Source organism: Drosophila elegans, unplaced genomic scaffold (assembly GCF_018152505.1).
Source record: "Drosophila elegans isolate 14027-0461.03 unplaced genomic scaffold, ASM1815250v1 contig_183, whole genome shotgun sequence".
NCBI classification, from domain to species: Eukaryota; Metazoa; Arthropoda; class Insecta; order Diptera; family Drosophilidae; genus Drosophila; species Drosophila elegans.
In genome coordinates, this window is record NW_024545550.1 from 1,786,767 (window position 1) to 1,805,284 (window position 18,518).

At 45.4% G+C, this 18,518-nt stretch overlaps 5 protein-coding genes across 5 annotated transcripts; 1 reads left to right on the forward strand and 4 right to left on the reverse strand.

Annotated features, from left to right (window-relative positions):
- The first annotated feature begins 35 nt into the window (after positions 1-35).
- Positions 36-938, forward strand: LOC108149733 (biogenesis of lysosome-related organelles complex 1 subunit 1). Its single transcript, XM_017277503.1, has 2 exons — positions 36-173; positions 231-938. The coding sequence occupies exons 1-2, from the start codon at positions 113-115 to the stop codon at positions 602-604; spliced, it is 435 nt and encodes a 144-aa protein (XP_017132992.1). The 5' UTR covers positions 36-112; the 3' UTR covers positions 605-938.
- Positions 934-18,323, reverse strand: LOC108149734 (titin). Its single transcript, XM_017277504.2, has 20 exons — positions 18,044-18,323; positions 17,647-17,967; positions 17,226-17,579; positions 17,015-17,161; positions 16,685-16,936; positions 11,340-16,568; positions 11,168-11,248; positions 7,200-11,086; positions 6,683-7,137; positions 6,185-6,219; positions 5,626-5,999; positions 4,824-5,277; positions 4,064-4,497; positions 3,566-3,586; positions 3,446-3,495; positions 3,315-3,389; positions 2,720-2,873; positions 2,528-2,656; positions 1,438-1,804; positions 934-1,374 (listed from the first exon to the last, which is right to left on the reverse strand). The coding sequence occupies exons 1-20, from the start codon at positions 18,090-18,092 to the stop codon at positions 1,352-1,354; spliced, it is 12,891 nt and encodes a 4,296-aa protein (XP_017132993.2). The 5' UTR covers positions 18,093-18,323; the 3' UTR covers positions 934-1,351.
- On the reverse strand, positions 3,964-4,706 carry LOC108149732. Its single transcript, XM_017277502.2, has 2 exons — positions 4,564-4,706; positions 3,964-4,497 (listed from the first exon to the last, which is right to left on the reverse strand). Exons 1-2 carry the CDS (start codon positions 4,583-4,585, stop codon positions 4,028-4,030), a joined length of 492 nt encoding a protein of 163 aa, XP_017132991.1. The 5' UTR covers positions 4,586-4,706; the 3' UTR covers positions 3,964-4,027.
- On the reverse strand, positions 4,807-5,432 carry LOC108149731. Its single transcript, XM_017277500.2, has 2 exons — positions 5,376-5,432; positions 4,807-5,321 (listed from the first exon to the last, which is right to left on the reverse strand). The coding sequence occupies exons 1-2, from the start codon at positions 5,377-5,379 to the stop codon at positions 4,816-4,818; spliced, it is 510 nt and encodes a 169-aa protein (XP_017132989.1). The 5' UTR covers positions 5,380-5,432; the 3' UTR covers positions 4,807-4,815.
- Positions 5,431-6,121, reverse strand: LOC108149730. Its single transcript, XM_017277499.2, has 2 exons — positions 6,062-6,121; positions 5,431-5,999 (listed from the first exon to the last, which is right to left on the reverse strand). The coding sequence occupies exons 1-2, from the start codon at positions 6,099-6,101 to the stop codon at positions 5,512-5,514; spliced, it is 528 nt and encodes a 175-aa protein (XP_017132988.1). The 5' UTR covers positions 6,102-6,121; the 3' UTR covers positions 5,431-5,511.
- Positions 18,324-18,518: the final 195 nt, after the last annotated feature.

The following is an 18,518-nucleotide window of genomic DNA, read 5'->3' on the forward strand; positions in this document are numbered from 1 at the left end:
TTATCGATAATTCTTATTGGGAGTAGAGTGCACATCTCTAGCTAAACAGCTGATCTGCTTTGTGTTGACAAAAATTGTTTTTATTGGTGTTTGGTTTTAGAAAAGCTTAAATATGCTGACTTCCATGGTTAAGGAGCACCACAAGGAGCAAGTGAAGCGAAAACAGGAGCAGGGTATAACGTTCGATTGGTACGTCAGCCAAAAAAAGTAATTATAAACTGCCATTCCAGAGGTGCGACGCAAGGAGGCCATAGAAGCCTCCAATGAGCTCACCCAATCTCTGGTGGACACCCTGAATGTGGGCGTGGCACAGGCCTACTTGAACCAAAAGCGTCTGGACGCCGAAGCGAAGCAGCTGCACATGGGAGCCACCAACTTCGCCAAGCAGACGCACCAGTGGCTGCAGCTCATCGACAACTTCAGCAGTGCCCTCAAGGAGCTGGGCGATGTGGAGAACTGGGCCCGAAGCATTGAGGGTGACATGCATGTAATAAACCAGAGCCTGGAGCTGGCCTACAAGGCCTCGCGAGCGGCCCAGGCAACTGGAGCTCCTGTGGAGGCCACAACTTCAGCCTCGGCAAATCCTAAGCCCAGTGCCACATGAGTATTTTTAGGTTTAGTCTCTAAGCATTTTGTCAGATGATTTATAGTTGGAATTATTCTACTCAGGAGAGATCCTTTATGTGTCTATAAGGGTTTCCAGGTAACAAACTATTTCCTTTAAGAGCCCTTTTATATTAAATAAAATTAAAAGTTAAGTACCAGTTATGTAAAGAATTATCGCCAATAATTTCAAAATAAGGTTTTTTGTTAAACAGCTTTTTTACGTTACACTGCTGATACTTAGTTTATTTCACGAGCAAACCCATTTTATAAAGTAAGCTAACTTTGTTAACTAAAAACGACCAATAAAATCCAACAAGCAATAGCAAATCGAAGCTCTGTACAAGTTCAATTTTATTATCTACCTGCTGCACAATTACAATTATAGTTAAAATTAGTTTAGTTTTGTTATCATTATCAGTTTTGCTGCGGTTCCTTTAAAATACATATCACAATCTATGCGGACATCTGTATGTAATGATGGTAATTGATTTGATATTTACAAACTACGTTTTTGTACAGCAACAGTAATGGTTAACGAGTAGTTATAATTTGCGTTTTGGGTGAATGATGAATTTGGAAATTAGTCTAGTTGTGAGCTGCTCGCCAACCAAATGCCATAGAAGAGAGGTATCACCAAAACACAAATTTTCAGTCGTATGCTCCTCCGCAGCCCGTTTGACACAGTCTAGCAAGGCCGTGATAGGAGCACGAGTTAAGGAAGTGGCCCCATTACCTGCTGGGCGCACTAATAGCGCGGTGATCCGCGGCCTGAATTGAAAATATATATACTGGGTAAATTCTTAATCGATGAGTATCGAAGATTATAATTACGTGGTTGGGGAGAACGCGAACGGCTATAGCTTTTGTGGCGGTAGCGACTAGAACTGGTGTGGTGACCGCGGTCATAGCGATCGTTACGGTCGTCATTGCGCTGACGAACGTAGTAGTCTTTCGGTGAGCCAGAGCGGTCCCGACGACGCCCACCTGCCCGCGGCGAACGGGAACGCCTCATTTGTCCAATGCGCGACGGACGACCCATGTAGACCCCCGGAGTGGGTGTGTGGGCCCGTTGGGTTATGGAGTAATCAACGCGGATGCGACGACCATCCACCTCAATGCCGGAACAGGCGTCCTTGGCCACACGGGCATCCTCGAGTTTATCAAAGTAAATGAAGCAGAAGCCCCGCGAACGATTTGTCTGTATGTATGGAAAGTAAAATTATTTAATTTGAGAAATGCTTTTACATAAAATAAACAAGAAAGGAAGCAGGGCGAAGTTTATATACCTTTGCAGCTTTTGCAAACATTATATGAATATTGAATACTGAATAATTTCAACAAAATAAATCGTCGTTCATATGGCAGCTGTATGACATCGTTAGCCGATTTAAATAAAAGTAAAAACGTAATTCTGAGTTATTAAACCATTAAACTATGCCCACAAGAACATAAAGAAATTGCTGATTCTTATTTCTATGGGAACTAAATTATAAAGTAATAAATAAGTATTATAAATTAGAAGACAAGGCTAGATCGACTCTCCGAGTGATGCTGATCAGGAATATATACTTTATGGGTTCGGAAATGTCTCCTTAACTGCGCTGCAAATTTCTGACTGAAATTATAATACCCTTTGCAAGGGTACACAAATAAAGCGAAACTTTGAATTGACTCTTTGAGCAAGCAACTTTGAAATGTTAACTATGCCTCGCGTACATCATTGAAAACTCGTTAATGTGTATAAGTGGATGTGACAGCAAGCCTTTAGCTAATAGTTTGGAATACACAAAAGCTCAAAATCGCTGCCTACTATAATCTAGCCGGAAATGAGAACAGAACTGCAAGGCTTCAAGCTGATTTGTATACTCAAATGCATTCCGGCAGGAGGTATGTTATTTTTGATTTTGAAAACATCTCTTACATGTGCGTCGATGACCATCTGAATGCGCTCGATGGGTCCGTACTTGTTAAATAGCTCGCGCACCTTGTGCTGGGTGGTGTTGGTGTTCAGACCGAAAACTCCAATGCAGCGACTGGCCTGGGGATGTTCCTGGTGGGAAAGAACTCTCCCGATTAGACTGTAGGAGAGGTGTAATTGGGCAGATTTACTTACGCGAGCCTTGTGCATCCTTTGGCGATCGCGGGACGTACGGCCGGAATGATGACGGGGTGCCGGAGAAGACGAACCTGACCCTGAACGCGAACGAGTGCGGCGCCGTGAGCCGGAGCGCTGGTGACGACGGCTGCCATAGTAATCGAAGTCCGACCTTGATTTGGTGTGGAATGGAGTGAAATTAGATTATCTTGCGGTTCGTTCTTGCACGTCTTGCTAACTGACAGTTGGAAAATTGTGCATTTCGTGTGGCTTGACAATTGCTATAGCTTAATTCAATTCAATTCAATTCGACCTATTTCGGACCTATTCTTGGGCTGTTGGGCAAGCAAAACAAATTAGTGCTGCGACGTGGATTCTTACATAGCAAGGTGGTTATGTTCCAAAAAAAATAAGGACACTGGCTTGTTGGTTGCTTTTTCTTCAATCTAGTTTTGGGCTAGAGAACGGACTTTCTCGCATGAAAGGCGAATCCAAATGAAAGGCCCGAAATGACAGTGGATTAGTTTTCTAAACTGCCAGACAACTCGATGCCTCGGTGTCAAAAAGTATCGTTTTTAGGGGGGCATACATGCTTCTGTGTGTACACATTTACCGGCGGTCCTTCTGTCCAGAGGAAGCACTCCTGGCTGACGAGGATGATGCCGACCGTTTGTGGTTGTAGCTACTGCTGCAATTGAAACTCTCAACACTGGATCTTTTAAATTGCAGATATTTTTTGCTTACCTGTCAAATTTGCGGTGTAAATAGTTTCGCTCTTCGGAAGAACGCGAGGACTTTTGTGTCGAAAAAAAACGTATTGTTAGTGTGTATGCACCTATTTAATAACTGGTTTCCCACACTTACCATCTTTAAGGGTTTGTTTCCCTACTAAATTGCACAGCCAAATAGTGTTTATTAATTAAATGTTGGCTTGGTAAATGTTATTTATTCTGTCTGCGTTTGACAAGACGCACGCTTCGGCAGGGATGTCGATAGGCGCGGAAGTGTTATCGATAGTTACTTTAACCCTTGTTTGGCCGTTTTACTTGAACAGGAACGTTATCAAAATAATGTAATTCAAATATTATGCGCCCTTTCTTTTAATTTTAGTTACCTTCCTTTAATTAATTTAATTTTTACAAGGTGTATTACCAAAATATTTCTCTCTAATTTAAATGAAATTATTATTACCTTTTCAAATCCCTATATCAAATCCTTATACCTATAATTTTCTGGTTCTGCTAATCAAGATCTAAGAATGCTTTTACCTTTAAGGCCACATTTATTTAAATCAGTTTAAAACTAGATCACAGGGTTTGTTAAGAACTAATGGTTATATTGTCTAAACCACTTGTTTTTCACCATCACATAGTTATACAGCCTCTGCTGTTCCAGGTGATGCAGATCCACTATGGTCTTGACCACTCGCTCGTCATTGAAGTGGCTTTTGGGAGGTGTCTCCAGCAGACTTCCAGTGGTAAACCACTTGAGCTCCGAGAAATGCTTCTTTACCGCGACCCGTAGAGCCGCTCCACTAAACACTGGCGTCCGATACAGGTCGAACATGTTCTTCTTGCCGTACTTCTGGTGGATCTCATCCACGGTTTTGTCCAATTCCGGCTGTTTGCAGTAGTATATCACCCACAACTTTCGCTCTGGAGCCCGCAGATCTTTTAAACTGAGTACGCCAAAGAACTCCACAATGTATGGATTTAATGGAGCGGATTCCTTTGGTTTGATGTAGAAAATGCGCCTCAAATGGGAATCGATTTCCTCCTCCAGATCATAATCCGTTTCTGCAAAAGCAGTTATTAATCATCAGTGAAGTCCAACTATGTATGTATATTGTTTTGCTTATTTACCTTTTACTGCGTTGACTGTCATTTAATTTTACAATAAGGTGCCTCTAGCTTTTTACTTTAATATGCAAACTAATAATCCAAGCACTCTGCTTAAATAGCCAAACAATAATATTTCAACTCTTTTGTAAATGAAAAGCTTTTGTTTTGTTTACGATTTCCAATTTCACAATTGATAAAAGATAGCTTTTCAAAGCAACTCTGTTGGCTATCGAGAATCAAAAAGCTTTTTTTTTAAATTATTTATTTACGTTTTTAATGACGTAGTGGGGGTGGTTTCTGATCATTGCACCGCTTGAACCAATCGTGCTGTACCATTATATAGTCAAACAGCCTTCTTTGCTCCTTGTAGTGCAGTTCTGAAACTGTTTTCACCACCTTCTTATCATTATAATAACTTTTTGAAGGGGCTTCCAAAAGGTTTCCTCTACTAATCCACTTCAAGTGGGAGAAATAATCCTTTACGATCCGACGGAAACCCACTCCGCTGAATGTGGGTTTCTGATATATTTCATACACATTCTTCCGGCCAAACTTCTGGCGTACCTTATCCACCACATCAGAAATATCCGGCTGCGAGCAATAATAAATGTACCAAAGTTTGCGGTCTGGGGCCTGGGGATCTCTAACACTAAAGACTCCAAAGTACTCAATCGCAGATGGATCCAGCGGAGTGGGTTCTGCAACAGGATCCATATAAAATAGACGTCGACAGTACTTCTCCAATTTATCGTTAAATTTTGGTACTGGTTTATTCCCAGCTAAAACAACACAATTATAATCTTTTTAAATTTTTGATGATTCATAACCCTTACCCATCGATAAACTTGCGGTTATTGTCACTTCCAACCCAAACGAACTTTTACAGAATACTGTTTAGCATTTATTCGCAGTCTTGTATTTATAGCTTAGTAGAAATAAGTCTTAAGTAGTAATCAATAGAAGCATATGTTAAGCATTGAGATGTGTGTAGGTCCATGTCGTATATAGATTGTTCCTAGATACTAGATAATCATAGTATTTCCTCCTTTCGGCCCGGTACAAATCAGTGATTGTGTTAACCACCTTCTCATCATTGTAGGAGCTGTCGGGAGGAGCTTCCAAAACATTTCCCTTCACATACCACTTCAGTCCTCCAAAGTGGTTCTTAACCCGGGATCGCATTCCGGCCCCAGAATACACCGGCTTTCTGAACAGCTCGTACATGTTCCTTTGGCCATATTTACGATGGATCCGGTCCACAGTTCGACCCAACTGCTCCGTTGTTGCATAGTACATGTACCACAACTTTCGCCGAGGAGCTCGAACATCTATTAAGCTAAGAACGCCGAAATATTCCACTTCCTTTGGATCATACTCATTCGTTGTTTCGATTTCTTTGAGACAGAAAACCCTTCGCATATACGTCTCCAATCGCATTTCCAAGTCGGGATATGCACCTACAAATAAATAATGGTATCTTAGATGTTGTTATTTAATGCAAAATTCTTATTGAACTCACTGTTGGGTGTGTTTATAGCTTCTTCGGTAGATGTTGTCATTTCGAATGCCTTGTAATTCATAAAAATGGTTCTTCACCTAAACTTCTTTTATACACAATTTGTTCATTTCATAAGAGCTTTACCATTTCGCCACAAACTCAAATGTTTGTGAATTGAGCTTTTAGGGCGCAACGTTTAACATGAATTTAGTTATGGCTTTCAAAAAACATTGCAAGACGGTGTTATTGACTTTGTATATTTATTGGATTTTTATTTTATTAAATAGAGCGTCTACAAAAATACACAATTTTTTCGACCCTTCTCAACGCTTTTTTCTTAAAAAAAAATGTACTTATAACCAAGCATTTAAATTGTGTACTATATTCTGTAAGAAAATATTTCATATATAATATGTTATTTTTAAAATATACACCTATACACGTTAAAAACAAAAATTGATTACAGTATTAATTCATTTATTTTCCGAAAAATTACCGGATGGTGCGAAAGGTTTAACAAATTCTTCATGGTAGAATTAGACAATTCTGTTTTTGCGTTCAACGAAATAATTAACTCTGCTTAATAAACTGTGTTAAAGTAACTTAGAATACTTTCCATCTGGATTATAGTCATCGCCCCACTAGATAATAACCTCTGAAGAGTCGTCCAGTTCGCCCTTGATCTCCGTCTCCATGGGCGCCACGGTATTGTTTGAGTCGGGCAGAATACTTTCCTCCGGCTGCGAGGCCTGGTTGATGATAAACACATTCGGATTTGTGGTGCTGCTAAGACTCATTCCGGCGGGGCCCAGAGAATCGGCAACGGGAGCTACACCTGGGGCTGTTCCTGGAGTTGCTTTGGGTTTGGCCGGAGCTCGCGCAACAGGAGCTCGCGTAGCCGGCGATCGCGTAGCTGGTGGCCGCGTAGCATTGGTCTGACTTATTGTCCTCACCGGCGTGATCTTCTTCTTGCAGAGCACCGGTTTCTCCACTCCTGCCGAGGAATTAATCGGCAGTATTGGTCCAGGAGCTGTCCTCTTTTTGGCTACTTTTGGTGCTGGCATGGACATTGACACTGTTGTATTCAAGTTGACAATCTGTGGGGGTAAACGAATGGTTCATAATGCAATCTAGTTGGTTGTTTTTCAAATATAGCTACCTGGCTTGGGTTTTCTCCAGAAATTTTCCTGGCTCCCAGCGAACTTCGCGGCGGCACCTTAGCCGCTGCTGCTGCTGCTGAGGATGTGGAGGCGCCCAACGGAGTGCTGGTGGCAGCGGGAGAAGGCCTGTGCCCTGCAGTTGGTGTGACGCCTTTTGCTTTCCGTGTGGGACACTGGAAGCCAATGATGTTCTTCTCGGCATCGAAAAGGGGAATGCTGGCGGGGAGGGAACTGCGCTGCTGAACATGCTGCACGGACTTCTTGGTGGCCTGAGTGGGCGTGGCGGAGTCCGGGGTGGAGAGCATTGAGCTGCTAGCGGCGACTGAATTCGAGGGATTTGCTGGCGCAGCGCCGACAGAAGTCGTCGGCGTGACAACAGCGTTGTACCGGACCGGCGGCAACGACGTTGTCGTGTTGGTTGCCTTGTTCAAATAACGCACGTAGTTCTCCAACAGCTTGGTGCCCACATCCACGTCGATGGCCATCACCGAGCTGGTCCGCACGATCTCCTCGATGGTGCGCTGTCTCTCGGCCACAGTCAAGGTGGCTACACGCCGGCTGAGTACCTGCAGCACCATGTCAAACACCTGCACCCGCGTCTGCAGCTCCACGCGCTGCTTGTCCGTTGGACAGATCGGTGGCAACTGGATGAGGGACGGCGGCAGACTGGCCACCATCGAGGAGCTGGCTGTTGGCGGGATGGCTGCCCCTGGTGGCAGAACCTTCTTGGTCAGCGTGGTGCCACGTGGCAACTGTTTGGTCAGGGAATCCAACACAGCTGGAGACGCAACTACTGCAGGAGTTGCGTTGGAGGGAGCAATGCTGGGAATGCTGCAGGAAGCTGCAGTCGGTGGGACAGCAGGCGGAGGCAGGGCCAAGTCAACAGATCCGGCAGAAGGTAGACTCGGGATGATCGAAGTAGGCGCAGGAGTAACAGAACCAGCAAGAGCGCTAACGGGAGCATCTTCTCCAGAAGCCGGATCGGGAGTCGGAACAATTGGCTCTCTGGCGTCATGGTTCTTAGTTCTGCCCAGCAATTCCAACTTAGCCCGCACCTTGCTCGGCATATTCTTATCCGTCTTGGAGATGAACTTGGTGGTGATGACCAGGAACTGCGGCACCTCCAGCACCGGCACCTCAGCCGTCGAATGCAAACGCGTGAAGTCAATGGCCCGCATCGGTCCGTCCAGATTTGGGCAGCAGAAGTCCAGACCCACGTCGTCGTAGGAACGCTTGTAGCGCTTTGGATAGAGGAAGGAGAACATCTTGGTTTGGCCAATGGCATGGGGATTGCTGCTGGGGGCACTGGCCGAGGGAATTGAATGAGAAGCACTCGGGCCAGAGGAACCAGAAGCTCCCAAGTTGTCAATTTGGATGAGTTGAGGGCCAATGTTCTCAATCAGTGCCGGTGGCTGAGCTGCTACTGGCGCTGCAGCATCGATGGGCAATACCGCAAGGGGATCTTCCTCCATTGCCTCCGGAGGATCATCTTCTGGCTCCGACTTCACCTCCGGAATGGGCACTGGAAGTGGCATTGACTTGGCGTGAAACATCTGCACCCTTCGCTGGTTGGCCAACTTCTGCGCAATGGCCGGCATTGTTGGATTGTCGGGAAGATGTGGTTCTGGTAGTGGATATATGGCTGTCTTCACGGTTGCCTTGGCTGGCAGGATTACCGGCAGGATTACCGGCGGTGCTTCGGCAGAGGGGGCAAGGAGAGCAGGAGCTGCCGATGGAACATGAGCTGATTGGGGAGCGAGCTGAGTTGGGCTTTTTCTTACTGGCAATTCTGGGTCTGGAGCTGGAGGATTAGGTGCAGGCTGGGATTCGGCCACTGCCTCGAGTACAGCCACCGGCTCTGTCTGTGGTGGCAACATCGACTCGGACATTGACTCTGCCGCTGAATCCGTTTCCGAGGTCACTTCCGGTTGTGGTGCAGGTGGAGGTGGTGGTGGTGGTATTGTCTGAGAGGCAGTGGCAGCGGCAGCTTCTTTCTCGCGGCTCTTTTTCTCTCGTGTCTCTTGAAGCCATTTGTTGACGGTTCGCCGATTGATTTTCACGCGAACTTTGCGTAGTTTAAGTTTTGGTGGAACCACTTTAACTGCAGGAGGAACTGCCAAAGGATCGGCCAAAGCAGCTGTTATTTTCACTGGGAAAGCTACTGTCTCCTGGGCAGGATCTATTTGCTGTTGCAGCTCCTCCTCCTGCAACTCCCTGGGTCGCTTGGGATCAACGACTTCTGTGGCTTCCGCAGGTTCCTCCGCTTTTCTTTTTAAAGCGATTGGCATGCGCCTTTTTCGGCCGCCAAGCGAGCTCTGGGTCAGGGACTGCGGTCTCTGCTGGTCTGCAACAGGTTCAAAGCGCTCCTTAGAAGCATTGCGCTGCCTTCCGAACGCGGGCGTTGGAGTGGCAGCCAATGATCTATTGCTGCTGGCAGCTCGAGTCATGTGAACCGACTTGCCGAGGGCAAACTTGCGTTGGGTCACTGTCACGTTCTCATCTTGCCTATCCAGGCGGGGCTTACGCGCACTGTCTTCGCGAGAGGAATCCCGTGAGTCAGAAGCTGTATCGGATAGCCCAGGTTTGCCTCTCGACTTGCGCTGTTCCTGTTTGGTTTTTTTGGTTGCCCCGCGTCCGCTTGCTGGTGTCCCGATCTCCTCAGCTTCGACTGTCTTGGCAACTTCCCCGACAACATCTCCAGAAGCATCTTCCGAACTTGGTGTTTCGGTTTTCTTGGGGTCTTCTATTTGGGGAAGTGGTTTCCGGGCAACCGAAGCTAGAGCAGCTCCCTCTGATTTTCTGGCCTCGATTTTCTTGGATCGGTTGACTTGAGGCGCAGCTTTCCGGGGATTAAGTTCTGTTGAGGATCCCTCCGACTTTCTGCTTTCGGCTTTCTTTGGAGCCTCCGATTGTGGAAGTGGTTTTCGTCCAGTCACAACTGAAGAAAGTAATTTCTTTGATGTTTCAGCGGTTTCCTCTGACTCTAGGGCTTCATTTAGAGTGGCTTGTGATGTGATCTTTTTCTTTTGGTCCACTTTTTTTTTGGGCTCCACTTTTTTATTGGTCTCGACTTTCTTTATGACCTCCGCTTTCTTAATGACCTCGTCCTTCTTGTTGACCTCCACTTTCTTATTGGCATCCGCTTTCTTGTTGGCCTCCGCTTTTTTGTTGCCCTCCACTTTCTTGATGACCACATCCTTCTTATTGACCTCCACTTTCTTATTGGTCTCAGATTTTCTGGCCATCTTCTGCGTCTCCAGCTGCGTCGTTCGAGGCAAAACGGGTGATTTCGATGTTTCTGCTGCTGTTTCCTTCGAAGGAACCACGGAAACAGATATGTTAACCTTTCTTAGAGCAGCCGACGATACATCCTCCTTGAGAGATTCAGTTTTCTTAGCATCTGGCAAGGATTTCTTCGTGACCACAACGGAGGAGGTACTGCTAAGGATCGGCTGATCGCTAGCCTTGACTTTTTCTGTTTCCGACTTGTTCAGTACTTTTCTCGTGGGCGTAGAAGGACTATCCTCTGCCGACAGTGGCTTGTGCAGACTGAGAGTGGAACTCAGCAGTGTCTGCACCATAGGTTTCTTGGTCGCCGGAGTTGGACTGCCTGGGTTCAACAGCTTCTTGGCAGGTGGTGCTATGATGATATGTTTTGTGACCAACGATTGTTTTGGAGCCTTTACTGCCGACTTCTTTACTGCTGACGAAGTCATGGACGGCTCGCTTTTGGCTTCTTTTACGGGCGCTGTCGTGGACGACATTATGGTTTCATTACCTATAATAGAGATGAATTGGCGCTTCTCATTGGGTTTCGCCTCCGGTTCCATTTTTGAGCGTTTAATCGCAGGACGCTCTTCTTCATCCAATAGATTACGACGGCGAGCTGAAGTTAAAGTAATAATAATATCAATGTTTAAATTCTCCAAAGATTATAATAACCAAAAATAATATAGTCATTGCTCACCTGATTTTGCAGGTTCCTGTTTGTCAATGGCCGACTTCTCCCGCTGTTGTTGTTGTTGCAGTTGCTTTCGTTTGGCCGCTTCTAAAGGATAAAAATAAAAACAAAAGTATACATTAGATATGTTCCTGTACGAATACAAAGGTAAAATGAAAATATTGGGCAAGCTATTAACCATCTGGTTGGGAGATATCCGCATCCCGCTTGCGCAAGCTGCGCTTCACCACGCTCGACGACGTGCTGGCTTCGGGTTCGTCCGTGACACTAGTTGTTTCCGCTGAGTCTGGGATTGGGCTGTGAGCGGGTTCTTCAGTTTCGGGCTCAGATACAACTGATTCTACATTAGTTATTTCTTTTGGTGGGAGACTTTGTTCAGGTTCCTTCTCATTAGAGGACTCCGCTTTGGGAGCTGATTCCTCATCTGGCTTTTGTTCACTTGGGTTTTCTTCATTTAATGGTTCCTCTTTAGGTGTATCCTCTTTGAGGCTTTGCTCTTTTGGCGATTCGTCCTTTGTATCTGCCTCCTCTAGAGTCGCATTAGTTATTGAATTAGACTTCGATGTCTCATCCTTTGATTCGGTTCCCTCGATTGTTAAGGCGTCCTTGGAAGAACATTTTGGGATAGTTTTATCAACTTCGGCACAAGTTTCTTCATCTTTAGATACGTTCTCCTGATCTGATTCTAAAATCTCCTTTGGTTCACTCTCAGTAACGTTAGCAGATTTCTTCGAGGATCCTTTGGGAACTTCTTCATTTAGGATTTGCTGGGGTTCAGAAACGGAGTCAGACTCCGAAACAGAAGCCGCAACCAAAACAGGATCAGGATTTGACTCAGCCTGAGTGCTAACTGAGGAACTTGCCGGATCAAAATCACATTTCTCTGGAGATGGAGTTTTTTCTATGCTTTCAACAATTTTTTTAAAACGCTTCATTTTGGCTGGAGTTTTCAAGACGGATGATTTCTTTGTGCTTTTGGGCCAGTTGGAAGTGGGAGTTCTCTTTATCAAAACGCGAAGCTTGCGGCAGGATATTGAGGTAGTATCAAGTTTTCTTTGGTTTGTTAAGGTCAGAGATTCGGCAAAGGATTTGGGACTTTTTTCTGAGTTGTTGTCCGGTTTTCCAGCTTTCTTCGGAACTTTACGATTTGATTTCGAAGTTTCTTTAGTTGTAATGCGGGTCTTTTTGGTTTGATCACTTTTTGCAGGTGAAATGCTAGTCGTGGGAGTGTTCTCCGAATTTTCTGATGTTTCGGCGGGAATCAAATGCTCTGAAATCGATTCCAAATTGCTGGTGATAGCTTGTTCAGGTGCTGAGGCGGTTGAATTTCCTCTATCGCTGGTAGATTTAACTTCCGATTGGTTGGTTGGTTCAGACTCAGTTGGTTTTTGAACAATTTCAGAAGTCTCAGAAGTCGGCTGGGACGGTGCTTTGTTTCTTTTACTCGATAGGTATGTTTTCGTTGGTATTTTCAATTTAGAATAACTAGGTTGGGATGTTAATACTACTGTTGAGGGATCTTTCTCACAAGAATTAGGAACAGCATGTGTTTCTTTTTCGTCAAGTCCGGTATTCTTAGTAAGTTTACTATCTTCTGAGTCCTCAACGGTTACGGCTTGTCTACGTTTTCTGATTCTTTTACTTTCTATTCCAGAGACTTGGGGTTTGTCTTCCAAATTTACAGAGTCCTTTTCCGCGGAAGATGTAGTTGGAACTGTTTCTGTAATTAAGTGTGAGCCCGCCTCTTTAGAGATGTTCTCTTTGGGTTTCTTATCATCTATCTTACTCCTGCTCCTATTTAATTGCCTTGAGACCTTGGACTTAGCTGAATTCTGTGACGAGTCGTTTGCAATTGTATCCGAGTCCTTTTCTGCAGCTGGGGGTTTAACTGCTTCCGTGTTTAACACTGAACACACTTCTTTATCGGATTCCGTGACGTTCTCTTTAGGGTTTTTATTATCACTCCTGGGTTTTTCCGTAGAATCCTTGATTTTCGCTGAATCCTGAGACGGTTCTGGGTCCGCACTGGACTCAACGGATTTCACTATATCCAATTCAATCTCTGATTTGGCTGAAGGAGGTTCGTGATTTGGAGATTTAGACGCATCAATAATTGCCTTGTCCCTGCGACTTAATCTGCCAGAGGTTCGAGCCTTTTTATTGTTAAAAGAATCACTCTGTGGAGTTTCTGGCATCAACTCCGTTTTCCTGCTGCTTGTCGTACAAAGATTATCCTCAGATTCCAATTCTTTATTGTCACTTAACTCAACGGCTCCTATTGTGTCCAATTTAATGACTTGCTTTTTGTCAACTGTCAAATTTTTCTCAGAGTCAGATTCTCTTTGATTGGAACTGTCATTTGGTTGGGTGACGATTTCAGTTTTTACTTCACTATTGACGCTTTCAGTTTTTACTTCACTATTATTTTCCTTCTCTTTTTCTATTTTTTCCTTGGCGACTTGGCTAGTATCTGACTGATCTTCAGTCAGATCCTTTTTGGAAGGCTTTTCCTTTGAAAGAACTCTTGCACTGGAAGAAAGAGATTTGGCAGAAGACGATTCGTGGGGTTTGGCCGCATCTAAGATTGCCTTGTCTCTACGACTCAACCTGCCAGAGGCTCGCTCCTCTTTGTTGTTGACAGAATCACTTTGCTGAGTTTCTAACTTCACCTCAGATTCACTGCTACTTGTCGTGGCAGGATTCTGATCGGGCTCAGCTTCCATATGGTCAGTGGGGATTTTGCTTTCTAGTTTTTCTTTTTCTTTTAACGCTCTACGGAATTTTTTGGGAGTAAAGGGTTCTTCCTCAACATGCGCTGTGTCATTTTTCTCCCTCTCATCTTTCTGCTCTGACTCGCTTGAGGTTGAAAATTCTTCAGCACACTTTGAAATAGCAGGAATCTCATCGTTCAAGTCGGCAGTAGCTTGATTTTGTTCTGCTACACGAGTCCTTCGGAATTTTTTCGACTTCCGTGGCCTACCCATCACCTTTTTCAATTCAGTCTCACTGGAGCTCGATTGTTTTGTCAATTTGGAAGCATCTTCATCAACAGCACATTCAGTTATTTTGGTGTCCTTTAAGTCCTTAGTTTCAGTATCAGCTGAAAACGGTTTGCCTTCAGTTATTTTAGTATCCTTTAAATCCTTAACATCACTATCAGCTGGATTCGGTTTGCCTTCCAAAAGTGATTTGCTATCATTTACTGATGGGTCTGGAGGTAATAGGTTTTCCTCCTTTTCGTCTTTAAGCTCTGACTCGCTTGAGGTTGGCAATTCTTCAGCACACTTTGAAGTAGAAGGAAGTTCTTCATTCAAATCGGAAGTAGCTTTATCTGCTCCACGACTCTTTCGGGATTTTTTTGACTTCGATGGCCTTCCCCTACCCCTCACCTTTTTCATTTCAGTCTCACTGGAGCTCGATTGTTTTGTCAATTTGGAAGCATCTTCAACTGGAGCACCTTCAATTAGTTTAGTATCTTTGAAATCCTTAGTTTTAGTATCAGCTGGTAACGGTTCGCCTTCTAAAGCGATATTTTCTGTGAATAACTTTTCGTTGGACAACTTGGAAGAGATCACTTTTTTTTCCACCGTCGAGCGTTCTTGCGAGGATTGGCTTTCCGCCGGAGATCTTCCTAATCTGGGACTACAACGCCTCGATGTCTCATCCATAAGTTGCGTAAGTTCTGTCTTAAGCGGGCGCTGGGAGCGACTTTCTCTTAGCTTAATAGGAGTTTGTTTATCGGACCTTAAAGCTCTTTTGGAAACTGAAGTTTCCTTAGATTCGAGCTCTTTGGATTTACTGGGCGTATTGGCTGGCGAAGAATGATTTCTTTTCTTGGTTGGTGTTACTAGGCTAGTAGGAACTTCGGAACATGACAAGGACTCTTCTGCAGGTGTTTGATCCTGCTCTTTTGCAGCAGATTTGGGTTCTTGTGCAGGCGACTGCTCTTTGGCAGGAGACAGCTGTTTATCCAGAGACTGCTCTTCAGTCGGTGGCTCTTCTTCGGTAGAAGCAACCGACTCATGTTGAAGAAGAACTTCTTCAACTTGAGACGGTTTTTCAACTGGACATGGTTCAATATCTAAAGGAAGCTCTTCAACTGGAGCTATTTCTTCAGGCTGACTGTGCTCTTTAGATGCCACGACCTCTTGAATAGTTTCCTGCTCCAGCTCCTTGACAATTTCAATTACAGGGTTTTGTTCACCTTGTCCTGCCACTGATTCCTCAGTTACTTCAGGTCTTTTACCCACTTCAGCGGCCAAGATCTCTTCAGCCAACTTAATGTCCTCAGCCAGCTGGGAATCGCTTTCCTCAAGAATATTTCCTTTTGCCTCAATTGCCTCCACATTTGCATTGGTGAGCACATTCGGTAATCCGATTTCATCAATAGCTTCAATTGCATTTTGAATTTTAACCAGTTCCTTAATTTCATCGATATTGGGTTGCGCAACTTCTTCGGTGGTTGAATCTTTTTGAGTTTCTTCGGTTCCGGGAATTAATTCCTTGTCATTGGTTAATTCATTGTAATCCTCTGCGGTATCAAACGACTTCGTTGATGTGTCCAGTAAAGGAAGCGCTTCCTTTTCGAGATTTCGCGCAGACTCTTCATCCAGCTGCACATCCCTGTCCGGAGCACTTTTGAGATCCGGTTCGTGGGCACAAGAAGTCATAATGGTATCGTTCTGGGATATATTGTCAATTCCTGTTAACTCTTTGGCTTTATCTAACTCTGCATTTTGTTCATCCTGTTCAAGTGCCTTCTGCTCTTCCAGACATACAGTCTGCTTTTCCGCTACCGCTTCACTCGTTTTTACTAAAACAGAATCCTGCTCCAAGCTTTCGCCGGTATTTTCGCTAGTTTCAGCTTTAGACTTCTCCGCATTTGGAACCTTTTTGCGGGGCCTTCCGCGTTTTCTTTTGACAGAGTCTTGCTCCCCTTCACACGCATTTTGCAGCTTTTCCTCAGTGGTTGCAGCTCGACTTGTACGATGCTTTTGCCCCCGTCCGCGTCCTTGCTTTGAAAATGATTCGCTCTTTGACCGCCGCAGCTTGCTTCCTGAGGGCTCACAGTTTTCCAACCGTTCGCTGGAGTAGGTGAGCTTTCGCACGTGGCTCTTGGTCAGGCTAGAGGTCGGGCCAGGATCCGCAGGGATATGGGATCTGGATCTGCTACGAGTTTTGGAGCCGGAGCGTTTTTCGTACTCCTTAGAACGCTCAACATCGATATCCAAGATTTGTTCGGCCAGGTCGAGGCTCATGCGCTCCAGCGCCTCGAGCATGACGCTCTCATCCACGGCACTTAGCTTGCGACTACCGCTGACCTTACTGGCCGAGGATTTGGCACTACTGCTGGCCTCCGGTGGCACCAGCTCCCGCTCCTTTTCCTCTGCCTCCTCTTTGTCACTGGCTGCGAAACAAAAAGCAGAAAAAGTTACAAATGTAAGGGCTTGGCAGAGTTCGGGGTTCACGGGGGCGCTCATGGTCAAGAAATGGACGCCCCAATGGCCATCGGTGCACACTTACCCGCTGGTCGCTCATTAGCATGCTTAACCTGTTCGGAGGAAGAGGGTTTCTTTTCGTTGGAGCGGGATTTCCTAGCACTACTCTGTTTCTTATAGATTGGCGGCGCCTCGGCGCAACTGAGATTATTCAAGTACGACTGCAGGCGCTCATTGACACCGTTCAGTACCGATTCCTGATCATTGTCAGGAAGCTCATTCTCCTTACTCTGCGGCTCCTGGCCCTCGTCGTCGGAAACAACAGGTGTCACGGTGTCTACACGGTTTGTGTGTTTACATATTATGAATATTATCAGAGGGTTGGCAGTATCAACTAGTTAATTCGCTGACTTACCCGCCACCGATGTGGTCCTGCTCGTGTCCGTTGATATGTCGATGACCGGTTCGGCATCCTCGTCCTCTGAGTCCTGATCACCGTAGAAGTCAGATTCGTATTCGTACGACGAATCGCTGTCTGAATCCCCATAGTAGTCCCCCAAAGCTTTGGGCATTACAAAAGGGTTAGTCATCAAAATAGCTATGATGTAACTCAAAGCAAAACTTACTCAAAGGATCTGTTTTGGGTTCGTGCTGCGAAGGCGTTAGATCAGTCTTTTGTGCCTTTATTATGGTCACTGTCTTGTTTTTGGCGGTTGACAGGCCACTGCCATTTACAGAGCCCGACGGCTTAGATGCTGTTGGGCCGGGATTTTGGTTCTTAGCACTTACAGCAGGATTAGCGGCAGGTTTGCTTGTAGGAGCTGGCAATGTTTTGCTGCCGGTTGACTTGCCAATGTGGCTGCTGCTGCTATTGCTGCCGCTCCTGTGTGGGGCTTCACCGTGGGACTTTCTGGCACTTGCCTGGGAGGTACTGGGCTTGGGTACAGTCAACCTTTGCGAGGGACGCATCAGGGCTTCGCCTATAGTTGGGGATAACGTCATTTATTTTGTGGAATGCTTGATTTACGGAGCATTAAGGATACCCACCCAAATCGTCCACCGAATCAAAGGACGAGTAGCGTTCGCGCCGCTTGTTTGGCTTCGACTTGCTGCTCTTCCGGCTGAACAGGGCTTCCAGGGCATCGTTAGACTCGTCACTGGAGGAGTATGGGGTTGGGGATCGACGACGCCGGTCCTTGGACCTGGAGCCAGAACCCTCGTTAAGCAGATCGTCATCGTCGTACTTGCCGTGGAAGAGTTTCTGAAAGATGTCCGCATCGATCGACGACGAGTTGCTCGAGTCTGACGAAATGCGACGCGGACGGGAGATGCCGGACGAGGAAGCTGGCGGAGCTCCCGTTTTGATTCCTGGAAACACACAATTTACACAGTCACTTTACACATATTTAATCCGTATTTATAGCATTGCTGGAGGGATACTCACCTGGCAGCACCAAGTCTTTGTACTCGTCCAGATATTCTATGTCCTCCATGATATACTTTTCATGTGCGTCGGCCGATTTGCGAATTCTCAGATGCCACTCGGTTCATCAAATGAACTCCGCAAACTGTGACAAAACTTATGGGATGATTCAGCGGACCGGGCATATACCCATAAGACGCACCAAGCCAAGCACTTATTTCTCTTTTTCACAAAAAAAAACTCTTCGAAATCAAGCAAAAATGATGCCGCTGCAATTAAAGTGAACGTAATGCCAAAGTGCAAAAATGCCAAAGCGTGTATAGAGCCCGCGCTTCGGTGTGCCCGTTTTTAAGCAGTGCACCGGTTTTTTTCAGTCCCTGGTGCAATATTTAAAAAGTCCCATCAATTAGGGCATTCTAAATTACTGTAGATTACTAATAATTAAGTTAATAATTGTTTGATGAGCGCAAAGTTAATTGCGCTTGCCCGGCAGAAA